The sequence below is a fragment of the Zingiber officinale genome, unplaced genomic scaffold (assembly GCF_018446385.1).
Source record: "Zingiber officinale cultivar Zhangliang unplaced genomic scaffold, Zo_v1.1 ctg246, whole genome shotgun sequence".
NCBI lineage: Eukaryota > Viridiplantae > Streptophyta > Magnoliopsida > Zingiberales > Zingiberaceae > Zingiber > Zingiber officinale.
Genome location: NW_024589918.1, coordinates 1242311 through 1255592, shown reverse-complemented (window position 1 = coordinate 1255592; position 13282 = coordinate 1242311). Strand labels below are relative to the sequence as shown.

The 13282-nt window shown below is 39.0% G+C and overlaps 1 protein-coding gene and 1 non-coding gene across 3 annotated transcripts; both read left to right on the top strand.

Moving 5' to 3' along the window:
* Nucleotides 1-684: 684 nt before the first annotated feature.
* On the top strand, nucleotides 685-790 carry LOC122037240. The gene has a single exon (XR_006127589.1). It is a non-coding gene; the product is annotated as a small nucleolar RNA R71 (small nucleolar RNA).
* A 9805-nt stretch (nucleotides 791-10595) lies between these two features.
* LOC122037236 lies at nucleotides 10596-12871 on the top strand. Of its 2 annotated transcripts, XM_042596675.1 has the most exons (4): nucleotides 10596-10924; nucleotides 10988-11299; nucleotides 11389-11447; nucleotides 11532-12871. In XM_042596675.1, exons 2-4 carry the CDS (start codon nucleotides 11024-11026, stop codon nucleotides 11623-11625), a joined length of 429 nt encoding a protein of 142 aa, XP_042452609.1. In that variant the 5' UTR covers nucleotides 10596-10924; nucleotides 10988-11023; the 3' UTR covers nucleotides 11626-12871. The 2 variants fall into 2 exon arrangements, with proteins under 2 accessions (XP_042452609.1, XP_042452608.1); XM_042596674.1 differs by having other exon boundaries at nucleotides 10596-11299.
* Nucleotides 12872-13282: the final 411 nt, after the last annotated feature.

The window sequence follows — 13282 nt, the reverse complement described above, 5'->3', positions numbered from 1 at the left end:
TTTGCCAAAGTCTTCGTTTTCATTGACCCTCACTAGTCTTTGTGGAAAATGAACCCTTAGTGAAGGTCTTAGGAAAGGTACTTCCTTTTCCCCATATTCCCTTTGAGCTTGCAGAGGAGGTCCAACTTGCTTATCTAGTGTTGGTGTGATTAATCGTTGAGGAAAAGGTACTTGTGTCCTTTGTGAACTTCTTGGAGTAATGGAACTGAGTTCTTGAGATCTTCTACTATTCTTCTCCTTAATTCTGTATAAGTCCTTTTCAGAAGTTCTTCATGATTCTTGTCACTTCTCAACTTAATATCATTATCATTTACACTAGATCTTGTCTGTGTAGGAGGAAGGTCTTCTTTGAACCATTTTGAAACTATGCTATTAACTTTTTCCCCCAAATGTTTCAACTCCTCATTCTGTGACTTGTGGATTTCAAAACTCTTGGATGGTTGAATGGTATTTTGTTTGACAGGATCTCTTGTATATATGGCTTGTACTTCTTGAATTTTTTAGGGAAATTCCATCCAACTTTTGCTTGACCATTCATAGAGGTTCAATGCTACTTGATCAATCAACATGTATGCTTCATCTACACTCTTGTCCATGAAAGAACCTCTAGTTGATGAATCTAACAAACATTTATCTGTGAAAGAAATTCCCCTATAGAATATGTGCAGGGTCAGCCATTTTTCCAAATCATGATGAGGGCACTATCTTTGTAGACTCTTGGATCCGTTCCATGCTTCAAATAATGATTCTCCATATGCCTGAGCAAAATTTGTGATGCAATTCCTCATATAAATTATTCTACTTGGAGGAAAAAAAAATAATCTAAAAATTTCTTCTCTAATTGTTTCCAACTTGTGATGCTTTGAGGATGGAGGGAATATAACAAGTCCTTGCTTTATCCTTGATACTGAAAGGAAATGCTATCAAACGAACTGTATCTGCTGACACTCCTTCACAGTTCACCATATCACAAAGCTCTAGAAATGTCTTAAGGTGCAGATAAGGACTTTCTAATACTTCTCCTCCAAATTTATGACCTTGTATCATGAAAATTAACTCTGGGTCTAGTTGAAAATTTTCTGCTTCAATATGAGGCTGCACAATGAGAGACATAAATCTTGCAGAAATGGGCACAGAGAAATCTCTTAAGGGCCTGCTTGACATGTTAGTGTTCATTGATATCTAAAAAAAAATTATGAGAAAAAGCAGAAATAAAGAATTAAAGACAAAAAATAAAATGCTATATAAAAAACAAGAAAGACAATGAAAAATTTAAATTGCAAGAATGAAAGTGCATAAAGAAAACAAGGAAGAAAAAACAAAAGGAAAAAGAAAAACGTCTAGAGTAACTCATATACTAATCAACTAATGTTAATACGAATAGTTCCTGACAACGGCGCCAAAAACTTGTTATGATTCCGCAAGTGTACGGATTCGTCGTCAGTAATATATAAGATTATCGTATCCACAGGGACTGTTGATTAAGCATTAGTTAACTTCGCACGATGAATTATCTAGAAGAACATAAAAGTAAAGGACAGAGAAAAGGGAAGAGAGAGAATAAATCTTGGAGGGAATGAGCTTCGGGAGATGAATTCTAGGATTTCGATTTATTATAATGTTAGGAGATATTACATAGATTGCTTAGTTTCTACCCTCTATGTCCATGCTCTTGCAGGAAGTTGAATTGGTCAATACCCCTAAGTATCGAATAGAGATGATTTATGTGAAATCTTGTAACGGTTAACCCCTATCACGAGGGCGCCTCGGTAGATCACAGGGGTACATGCCTAGTAAATAACAATAAGGATAAAGGTAGAGATTTGGTACGATTTCCTACTTCCTTATAGAGGAATTGTCTCTCCTTTCAAGAGAATGTCCTAGACGTCCGTGAACGGGTTACCCTTGTCAATAGGGCCCCTCGGGTGTATGATCTAGAGCACTCTCTCTACGAGAGCGGCAAATCCTAAGGGATTGTTTCTCCTTTTAAGGGAACATCCTAGGCATCCGGAAAGGGTTACCCCTGTCACTAGGGTACTTTGGTCAATACACTCTAGGGCATCCCCTTTGCGTGATTAATAATCCTCCACATCAATCAACAAAGCATGCAAAGAAATATAAATATGTCACACACACAATGCACGAACAAGGCAATAACATGTCATTAAATAGAGATGTGGCGAATCTACATAGCATCTCCATCACATTACAAATACTCCCTAATCCCAGAAGAGGAGATCTACTCCATTGCGAGGGAAGAATAACCCCAAAACATGAAGTAAAGCATATTTATAACCCTTGATGTGAGAAGAAGGGCAAGAAGAGATGCTTGTCGGGGTTTCCGATGTCTTGGAGATGGCTCCTTACTCTGGAGATGGATAGAACATCAAGGGATGGCGGTGGATGAAGCTCTATGGTTTCCCCCGAAGGGGAGAACAATTTCCCGATGAGAGGGCCGAAGTCCCGAACCAAAGATCCCCCAATGAATAGGGTTCTTGACCCTTTTATAGGGTAAGGTACGGGTGCTGCACGGCCCGTGTAATGACCGTGTGAGATTCGCACGACCATGCCTATCTTTTGCACTGGTTAGGTGGCACGGTCGTGCGAGTTGGCACAACCATGCCTATCTTCTGCACTGGTCAAGTGGCATGACCGTGCGAGTTGACACGACCATGCCTATCTTTTGCTCTGGTTAAGTGGCACGGTCATGCGAATCTGTACGACCATGCTCTTCCTCTCTTCTGGTTAAGTGGCACGGCCGTGCAAATCTGCACGGCCGTGTCTTCCTTCTGCTCTGGATACATCGCACGGTCGTGCGAATTGTCACGGTCGTGCATCAAGGGAATATGAACTTGTAGACCATTTTATCACATCTTAACGTGGTATTATTGAGTTGGTGTCTTCATCGAAATTGTAGGTCTTGAAGTTAGGTACAATTCGGTATAAAGAACAGCCCAAGACCCCAATGGACCACAAAGTTATGCCTGTTTTACTCTTAATGTGCAGTGCAGAATTTGACACGGCCGTGTGCCAAGGCCGTGTCTCATAGAAACGAACTTTAGACCTTCAAGACTTGGTTTTCTCTGGTTGAAGTCTTCATAAGAGTTGTAGATCTTGAAGTTATCTACATTTTGATATCTGGAATGACTCATAACTTCAACTAAACAGAAAGTTATGGTCATTTAACTTTTGGTCCGCAGTGCTAGAAATCCCACACGACCCGGACACCTTGGAAGCTCTAGACTCCACTTAAGCTCATTTTTGCTCCAAATCGTGTCCTGTCAATAAGAAAACATACAAAGAGCATATCTCTGAACAAAAAGGTATTTATACAGAATATATGCTAAGAGAGGTGAACATGCATAGAATATACGTGAATAAAGTAAATGATTGTGCATCAAAACATGTATAAATGATCATAAGATCTACACACATCATGGCCCTCCGGCTCGGTGTGACAGTGGACTTTCAGCCAAGCATCTATCCCGTTCGGCATGATAGCAGCCCCCGTAAGGATAACAGAATTCCGGCCGAGCGGTCATTCCACTCAATCAAGCCACAAACACAGCGGGATATCCTTCTATATCCTTTTGGGAGCTAGTGTCGCTGACAGGTGGCATGGTCAGATAGAAGATCGTGCGGCGGAAGCTTCCACTGTCACTTTAGATATATGCTCGACCCGTTAAGGTACTATGTCAGGGATACTTTACTGACACATCTTTTCAGGGAAAGCTTTGAGATGCGTGCTCGCCTTAAGAAGCGTGCACACATGCTCCTGGGGCTCTATATAAAGGGGGTCCAAGCATCAGCGGAGGTATGCTTTTCTCGCGATTTCTACTGTTGCGCTACAGTTATCTTTGCTTCTTCTTGCCATTGTCGGGGACCCCTTCCCTGGTTCGACACTGACGCTACTTGTATTGCAGATGGGAGCAGAGTCCATCGGAGGTCAGCAAGAGCGCCACGTCCCCAACATCCGTCTCTTCGACTTTCAGACATGATCTATTAGTATAGTTGTTATGGGATATCCTTTCGATAATAATCTAAATAGAGGCATAATTAAGGTTTGATAAATTTCCTATATAATATTTTGTTGGTTGTTTTATTCCTTGTAACCCCTAGACAAAGTTACTAAAAGGATGCAAGAGATAAAATAGATTTTACCTCCATTAGAAATTACCCTCAAGACCAATGGTTATGTTAAACAGTAAGTAAGGAAGAGTTAGCACTTCACATTCGCGGTATGTCCAATCAATTTATTGTATTGGGGTGGAAGCCTTAGCTTGGTGAATATAATGACCAACTGACTATATAGAAAAGTGGCAACAATAGATTTTTATTAGAAGGGGCCTTTTGTTGCGGCCCATTTAGTCCCGTATGGATTAGTTAAACTAAAAATAGAAACTCTCTATTTAAGGCACAAAGGAGATCAAATCTTCTAGTCCATACAAAAGTGAATCAAGAGATGAATTATTTATAATTACGGTTGGACCGTGGTTATGAAAGACACTAGTTCAGGCAACAAACACCTTGCTTTGTGTAGGATTATAGAAGTAATATCCCTTTGTTTCCTTGGGATATCCAATAAAATAGCACTTGTCTGATTTGGGTCGTGGTTTATCTGAGACTTGTCATCGAATGTAAGCCTCACAACCCCAAATCTTCATAAAAGACATCTTGGGACTCTTCCCTGTTTATATCGTATATGATGTCTTTATGACGTCCTTGGATGGAACACGGTTAAGTGCGAAAGCGGTCGTCTCTAAAGCATGTCCCTAGAAGGAAGAAGGAAGATCTGTATGACTCATCATCGATCATATCATATCTAATAAAGTACGATTTCTCCTTTCTAATACATCATTCTATTGTGTTGTTCCAGGTGTAGTGAGTTGAGATATGATCACACACTCAACGAAATGGTCATGAAACTCTTAGCTAAGGTATTCCCACCTCGATTTGATCAAAACATCTTAACACTCTTACCAAGTTGATTTTGTACTTCATTCTTGAATTCTTTGAACTTTTCAAAGGATTCTGACTTATGTCTCATCAAATATACATAGTCATATCTATTGAAATCATCAGTGAAGGTAATGAAGTAATAATAGCCTCCTCTAGCTACTATTCTGAAAGGGCTACATACATCAGTATGTATGAGTCCTAACAGATCATTAGCTCTTTCGCAGTGTTCACTAAATAGAGTCTTTGTCATCTTGCCTTGAAGACAAGATTTGCATGCCTCATATGATTCAAAATCAAATGAGTCCAAAAGTCTATCCTCATGGAGTTGGGATATGCGACTCTCATTTATGTCACCCAAGCGACAATACCAGAGATATGTTTGGTTCAAATCATTAGATTTGAACCATTTGGTATTTATGTTATAGATTGAGTTTTCAAAGTTTAGAATATAGAGGACATTTATAAGAGGTGCACTACAATAGAATATATCATTAAAATAAACGGAACAACATTTGTCTTTTATTACAAATGAAAACCTTTCTTGTCCAAACAAGAAATAGAGATAATGTTCTTTGTCAAAGTGGGCACATAATAACACTCTTCTAGTTCTAAAACAAGCCTAGTGGGCAAAGATAAGGAATATGTTCTTACAGTGATAGCAGCAACTCTTGCACCATTACCTACTCGTAGGTCTACTTTGTCCTTTGTAAACGCTCTACTATTTCTCAGCCCCTGCACATTAGTACAAATGTAAGACACACATCCGGTATCTAATACCCATGAAGAAGAAATAGATAGATTGACTTCTATAACATATATACCTGAGGCAGAAGTCTCACTTCTCTTCTGTTTCAGTTCCTCTAGGTATACCTTGCAGTTCCTCTTCCAGTGTCCGGTCTCACCGTAGTGGAAGCAAGTTCCTTCCTTAGCAACTCCACCTTTGGGTTTCAGTGCATGAGTCTTTCCCTTGCCTTTGGCTTGGGTCTTACCCTTACCTTTAGGCTTTCACTTGCCTTTGCCTTTAGACACCATCAAAATGGTACTAGGATTTACCTTCTTAAGGTTGAGTTCAATAGTTCTCAACATGCTCAACATCTTAGGCAGTGGTTTGTCAATTTCATTCATGTTGTAGTTTATGACAAATTGACTATAGCTATCGGGCAATGACTGCAAGATAAGATCAGTGGCCAATTCTTGGCCTAGTGGAAATCCCAATCACTGTAGGTTTTCTACATACCCAATCATTTTGAGTACATATGGCCCTACGGGACTTCCCTCTTGCATTCTGCATTAAAACAACGCTTTAGAGATCTCAAATCTCTCATGCATTGCTTGTCCTTAATATAGTTGGCTAAGGTGTTCAACTATATTATAAGCATCCATGTTCTCATGTTGATTCTGAAACTCAGAGTTCATGATAACGAGCATAAGGCATGACACATCTAATGCATCATCTTGATGCTTTTTATAAGCATCCCTATCAGCTCTAGTGGCAGTAGCAGGGGGTGCTTCAGGAATAGGCTGCTCTAGGACGTATAGTTTCCGTTCTTGCTTGAGAACTATTCTCAAGTTTCTGTACCAGTCCAGGAAGTTAGCTCCATTGAGCTTGTCTTTATCAAGGGTAGATCACACACAGAGAGAGAGAGAGAGTGTGTTCGACGTATTTGACGACATGATAATCTACAACAACATAATGCAAAACTTAGTATCATATATCGATCATTTAATTAAGCCTTAATTAAATGATTCTCCCACAGAATTGTAAAGCTTGGTAGGAGCGAGTCATGATTATGGTTTTACCCAAACTACTAGCTCTAAATCCAATCGCAATTATATTCATGTGGGACAAGATCCATATTATACCTCATGTTGAGTTAACTTTGGCTAATCGCCTAAGACTCGTATAATGTAGGTAGGCATCATATACCAATTTCATTAAATGCAACTCTTGGATAACTAGATGAACAATACTATTTGTTCATTTGCCCATCTTATGAAATTCATATTATAGCTCATCTTGAGTTAGCTTTGGCTAATCACCCAAGATTAGCACAATTTGAATTCCATCTTATGGGATATGCCTTTAAGCTCTCAATCTAAATGAGATAACTTAGTTAAGTCGCACCCAAGTTTAATAGTTGGACATCACAATTGTCTTGTCGTACTCTAGCAAGATAAATTGAGTCACTTTACTTTGGCAAAACCTGACTACAATTGATCGAGCTAGAAGTGAGTACTAAACTTTGGTAGGCATATATTAAAAAGACCTAATTACATTTAAACTAGACATGTATCGAATACAATCAAAGCACACATCACATATATGCATAAATTAAAACGGGGGCATGATTATGGCCCCCATAAACTACGATCTTCTCAAGCCAATGAGAAGAGCAATAAGTCAACCTAGGTCAAAGCAGCTTCTCCAAGCGCTTCCTTGGTCATCATGTGTTGTTGTCCTTCCTTCCTTTTCACCTGTCGTCCAGTAGACTAACTCCTTTCTAATTTGTACATTACAAAATCTAAAGAAACTCGAGTTACATTCGAGTGTAGTCTAAAATTACAACATGAATAAAAGGATGAAGGCACGACACGCAGGCCGTATTATGAATTACAACATCACACGCAATCACATAGGGGTTCAAGGGCCATAACCATGTACCATGTCATTTATATTCACAATATACTTAAGACATAAATCTACTATGATGTGAACAACAAATTATGAGCCGCAACGCCACGACAGTCCTGCTAGTCGGTTAGTGGGCAGGGTCAAGGGGCAGCGCCCCCGAAGCAAAAAATATTTTGCATACTCATTTATGAGTTGCTGCCATACCCGAGACCCTACTACCCTCAAAAAGCAACTAGGTTTCATTCTGAACAAAACACCTTTGGCCGAGACCTTGCTAGTCACATACCAACTATGTTTCGTTCTCAACAAAATACTAATTTTTTGGCCAAAACTCATAATTTGCAGATCATCGTAAACCTATCATGCATTTCTATATCACATATAAAAATTCTAATTACTTAGTATATCCCTTCGCAATTGGCTTTGATACCACTTTAAGGAACTAGAGTGTTAAACACGCTTATGCGCAGCGGAAACCATCTAATTCCTCTAGGAGATCCATGCGAAGGGAAAGAAAATATACTAAGATTTGAACAACAACATGATAGTATACCTTTGATGCGTGCTCACGGACTCCAGACAACTTGGATCTCAACACGATCACATGTTTGCGCCTTTACGATATCCACATGAACAAGTATCTCCGTTTGTCTCACAAACTCACAAAATGGAGTAGAAAATTACCTAAGGTTGTGTTAGCAACCAAGCAAGATAATTTCGGCCAAGAGGAGTAGAGAAGAGGAAGGAGAATGAAGAATTTCTCAAAAATGAGAGAAAAAATTGCTTAAGTATTTTCATCCAATGAAAACACTTAATGAGCATTAATTTAATCAATGAGTCTTAATGAGCATTCACTCTGCATTAAAGACCACACTTGAAACTCCTCATTTTTTAATTCAATTTCGAAATTGAATAACTTATTGAATTTAAAAAATTCAATGAATTAATCTCTATTAATCCTCACTTAAGGCTAACTCAAGTCTAATTCCCTTGAGTCTAACTCAAGTCTAATTCACTTGAGTCTAACTCAAGTCTAATTCAATCGAGTCTTACTCTAACTCAAGTCTAATTCCCTTGAGTCTAACTCAAGTCTAATTCACTTGAGTCTAACTCAAGTCTAATTCAATCGAGTCTTACTCAATTAATCTCATGCAATTTCAAATTCAATGAATCACTATTTCATTAATTTGAATTGACTCCTTGAGTCTAGTTTGAATTAGATTTAATCCAATAATTAGATCCAATTGAGTCTAACTTAATAAGTCCAATTTAGATTAAACTTAATCCAATGATTCATCATATGAACCCATCTCTAAATCTACTTATTCTTTGTGTGTGACCCAATAGGTTCTCGTAACGTTGGTAATGTATCTAAATCAACATTTAGATATATAAGTAATAAGTGACATCTAGCAAGACATCATTGCTACCCAAGTGACGAGAAAGTCGAGATCTGACCTAACCTGTCATGGCTATTATCTTGTATGACTTGGTCCCTCTATCCTTGATATCTAGATTGATCAATGAGGTATAGCCCGTGTCATCCTCTTATCAACCTTTGTGTTTCTTGATCTCTAAGTAGACACACTAAATCAAATAAGCTCAATATCTCATATTGACTCATTTTAGCATGATCATGCTTTCTTGTGTCCTACTAATCAAGGGGCCCACATATATCGCTTCCATCATATGGAAGGGATAGATCTCATCTACATCACTCACATCCCTCTGCATAATTCATTGCATACCCAGTGATCGACTTTATTGTCCACCTTGTTACAAGTGACGTTTGCCGATACCAAAGTACACAACTCCTTATGTAGGGAACCGTAGTGACTTCAGGTCTAAGGACTATTCATACCAATAGTCACATGAGAATGTTTATGACACTCATATAATGATCCATGAAACATTCTTATGGCGGGTCATTCAATATATATTCTCTAATATATACTCATGTGTCAACCTGATATTTCATATCCATGACTTGTGAGATTAAGTTATCCGTTGACCTACATGTTAGTCTCAAAGCATTAATATTGTCCTTGTATATTAATGCTTGACTAGGAATAGTTAAGAGTAGTGTTCGATGTATATCTACAATATCTCACTATCAATTTAACTAATTGATATGCTGTAGATAAGAACCTACTACCCAAGGATATTATTATACTTATTCAATCGACACTGATCTGAAATAAATATAATAACCAACTTTGTCTTTTATTAATAATGAAATATGATACAAAATGAGCTTTTATAATCATCTCATAATTGGTACTAGGGTTAATACTAACATTGCTTTCCAGGAAGATCTTCACTAGAGAGGCCACTGCTGGCGCATCGCAGCTACATTCTGTTGTCGCACCTTTGCTAGATCCGGTTGGGCTACCACTACATGGAGTGGATGTTGTTGATTCACCACAAGGAGGCTGTCATGACCGTCGGGTGCATAGAGGAGGTAGTGGCGGTAGGGGCATTGATCTTTTACAGTAATTTTAGTCAATCTTTTCAGAAAAAAATGACAAGGGTACAAATGACCAATTTAAAAAGTTGAATGGCTAATTTGTTTAAAAAAAAGTTGGAGGGCCCAAAGTAGAAGATTGAAAAAGTTTGAGGACCACATAGTTAATTTAACCTAGATTTAACGATAAATTTTCACGACAAAATTCTACAATGATATTAGCGACAACAATAAATTATCTCTAATTAGTAACAAAATTAGTAATAAAAAAAATTATCGTAAAATTAGCAACTAAAAACTTTGATCGTAAAATCCATTATTAAAATATTATCATTGTAAAATTTGTTATAAATTAACAATGAATTTTAAATTTGTCATAAATATTATGACTAATTAAAATTTCATTTAAATTCATCCCAAAATTTAAGAATAAATTCAAAATTCATTGCAAATGAGGTCGTCCCTTTGTCGCAAAAAGCGTTTAAAAGCCCGACAAAGGTTTAAATGTAGGCAAAGTTGAGGAAAAACTCGGTAGCGGATTCCAATTGCTACCAAAAACGGCGTTTAACCAATCCGTAAACCTAATTTCCCCATCCCGATCTTTCTCCTTCGATTCCTCCATCCCGATCCTGATCTTTCTCTAACGCGCTGGTGATGTCTGCCGATGCTCTCCAGCACGCGGCGGCCAAGCGCCGCCTCGAGGCCACCTCTCCGTATGGCCGCGAGGCCGGCCGTGAGCTTAGACCGCCCACAAGCAGGGCTGGCCGTGACCCCAGCCCGGCCGCGAGCTTCCTGGGCCTACGCTTCAACCTGGCCGCGACCTCCCTTCCCGGCTGCGATCTCCCTCCCTGCGCCTCTCCCTGAATGAGGTTGCAACACCAACAGACTTCTCCTTCACCACAAAAGTTTTCATTGTGAGCATGGATTTTCAGGGATTGGGCTCGAGCTGGAGCTCATTTGATGCTGCAATGGTGGGAGAGGAAGAATCCCAAGTCATGGCGCAATTGTTCGGTTCTCAGGAGATGTTTTGCTTTGATCACAGTTCTCACTGTGATCTTTTTGATTGGAACCAAGGCAGCTATGATGGCACCAGCTCTGCTAGTGTTCTTCCTCATGTAGCTGCCAATTATGCAGAAGATAACTACTTGATAAAAAATGGTGGACCTGCCTCCACTTTCACAAACCAAGAAGAGAAAGTTGAATGGCAAGGATGGCGACGATGTTTAGAAGTTCCTAAGAAGAAGGTGAGCATTTCCATTCCTTGTTTCAATTGCGAAGCATTGGTAATATACCAATTGTGTTGTGTATGATAAAAAATGATGTTGTTTCTTAGGGTTCTAAGAAGGGGAAGAATTCACTGTCCAAGAGGACCGAGAAGAGTGACGACAATGTGTAAGTATTCCGTGATAGTTTTAATGTGATCAACTAAGTAAAGTTAGGTAATGATAGTATTTAACTCTTGTGTCTAAGTTGCAGGAACATAGGAGTACAGGAAGTCGAGCGAAAGACGCAGTTAGCGAGAAGGACAACACGGGAGAGAGTCGACGAGCTCGGTGCATCCGAAGGATGAGGTGCTGCGGAAGAATACGCTGACGGACGAGAAGGAGGCGCACAACATTTCCAAGGGATAAGAAGTCGCAATGAAGATTGCTTAAAGATAAAAAAAATGGGTTCGGGCGAGTCCTATTCTGGATTGCCGAAATCACCCAAGCGAGCAGAGTTTGAGCGGAAGATCCGGACCAATGCGAGTGGAATCGGAGCAGAAGATCGGGACAGAAAGTCAACCGAATGGTGACTTTTGAATTCGGGTGCCCGGAACCCTTCCTAGCGCCTGGAGCAAGTTTTTATTCGGAACGTGACGCGACGCATTCCGTTGTGACGAAGATAAAAAAATTTTCCTCCAGGCGCCTAGAATTCTTCTAGGCGTCCCGATTAGGGTTATAAATACAGTCTTAGTCTTAGAAGCTTAGACAGAACACTTGTGATTATTTTTCTTTCGATTTAGTTTTCTGATCTAGTGCTTTAATTGTTATAATGAGGCTTTTCCGCCTGAAGGAGAATTTAGTGAGCGTTCAACTTTCTTGGATTAACAACCTCCTCGGTTGTAATCAAGTAAATCTCGTTGTGCCTCTTCCTTTTTTGTTTCTTATTTCATTTATGTAAGTGTATTATTGTTAAACTATAAAGTCGAGAAAAGTATTTTTGTGTTTTTGTTGTGCAGGCTATTCACCCCCTCTAGTCGGTCGCCAAAGGGATCAACAAGTGATATCAGAGCCCAACAGCTTCAGGAGAACTAACCGTCGAATGAAGCACACGAGATGGCCGGACCGAGCATCTACCTACCAAAGTTTGAGGAGGAATTCACGAGTTGGAAGAAAAGGATGGAGGTATTCTTTAAAACATATTTTGATTTGATTTTAATAATGAAATTTGGTTTTGTAGCACCTAAGGGTAAAGAAGAATACTAATGGACAAAGAAGGAGTAGGTCGATTTCATGGCAAACGGCAAAGCAGAGTTCCATCTGCTAAGCGTTTTACCATCACAAGAAGTCAATCGGATCGGAGCCTTCGAGTCAACAAAGGAGCTCTAAGAGAAATTCCTGGAACTACACGATCGGAGGCGAAACTCACAAGATGGGATCTGCTCAAGAACTAGATCAGCAACATCAAATTAGAAGAAGGATAAACTGTTTGATGGAGTCAAAGAAAGAGAGCAACAAGCTAACGATATGAATCATGGTCAACCCACTCTAGATATTAATGATGATCCATTATGCATCAATGGAGGTCCAATTACAAGTGCTAAGGCTAGAAAGATGAAGGAAACATTTTATGTACTAATTGAAGATATGAAAGCTAAAGCTATCATTGAAGAAGGTTTGACCAAGAGCAAGTCATTCGACATAGTCAACCTAATTCAAGCTTTAGATGAGCTTAATTAGCACTTAAGTCTCATGTCTATGTAGTGGGGGTATGTAGGCTCAATTTAGACTCAATTTCTACTTTTATTTGGATTGTAATAAAGTCATAAGTTTAAAATGGTTAAGTAGTCTAATAGGCCTTTACTAAATGAGCTTTCTTTTGACCTTTTAGGATTTTTTGGTCACCTTATAGATATAAAAGTAAAGGGGGTGACTGTCACACATGTATCTTTGATATATTTTTCAATCTAAAGCACAGTGAGACTCTCACTTGTTGGTTCTTCATTGAATTAAAAATTATCAAGA

Excerpts from the sequence above, each read along its gene's own strand:
- LOC122037236 (XM_042596674.1), top strand. The coding sequence starts at position 10,976 with ATGGATTTTCAGGGATTGGGCTCGAGCTGGAGCTCATTTGATGCTGCA. Across the intron at positions 11,300-11,388 it reads TAGAAGTTCCTAAGAAGAAG|GGTTCTAAGAAGGGGAAGAA; the intron begins GTGAGCATTTCC and ends GTTGTTTCTTAG. Across the intron at positions 11,448-11,531 it reads GAGAAGAGTGACGACAATGT|GAACATAGGAGTACAGGAAG; the intron begins GTAAGTATTCCG and ends TCTAAGTTGCAG.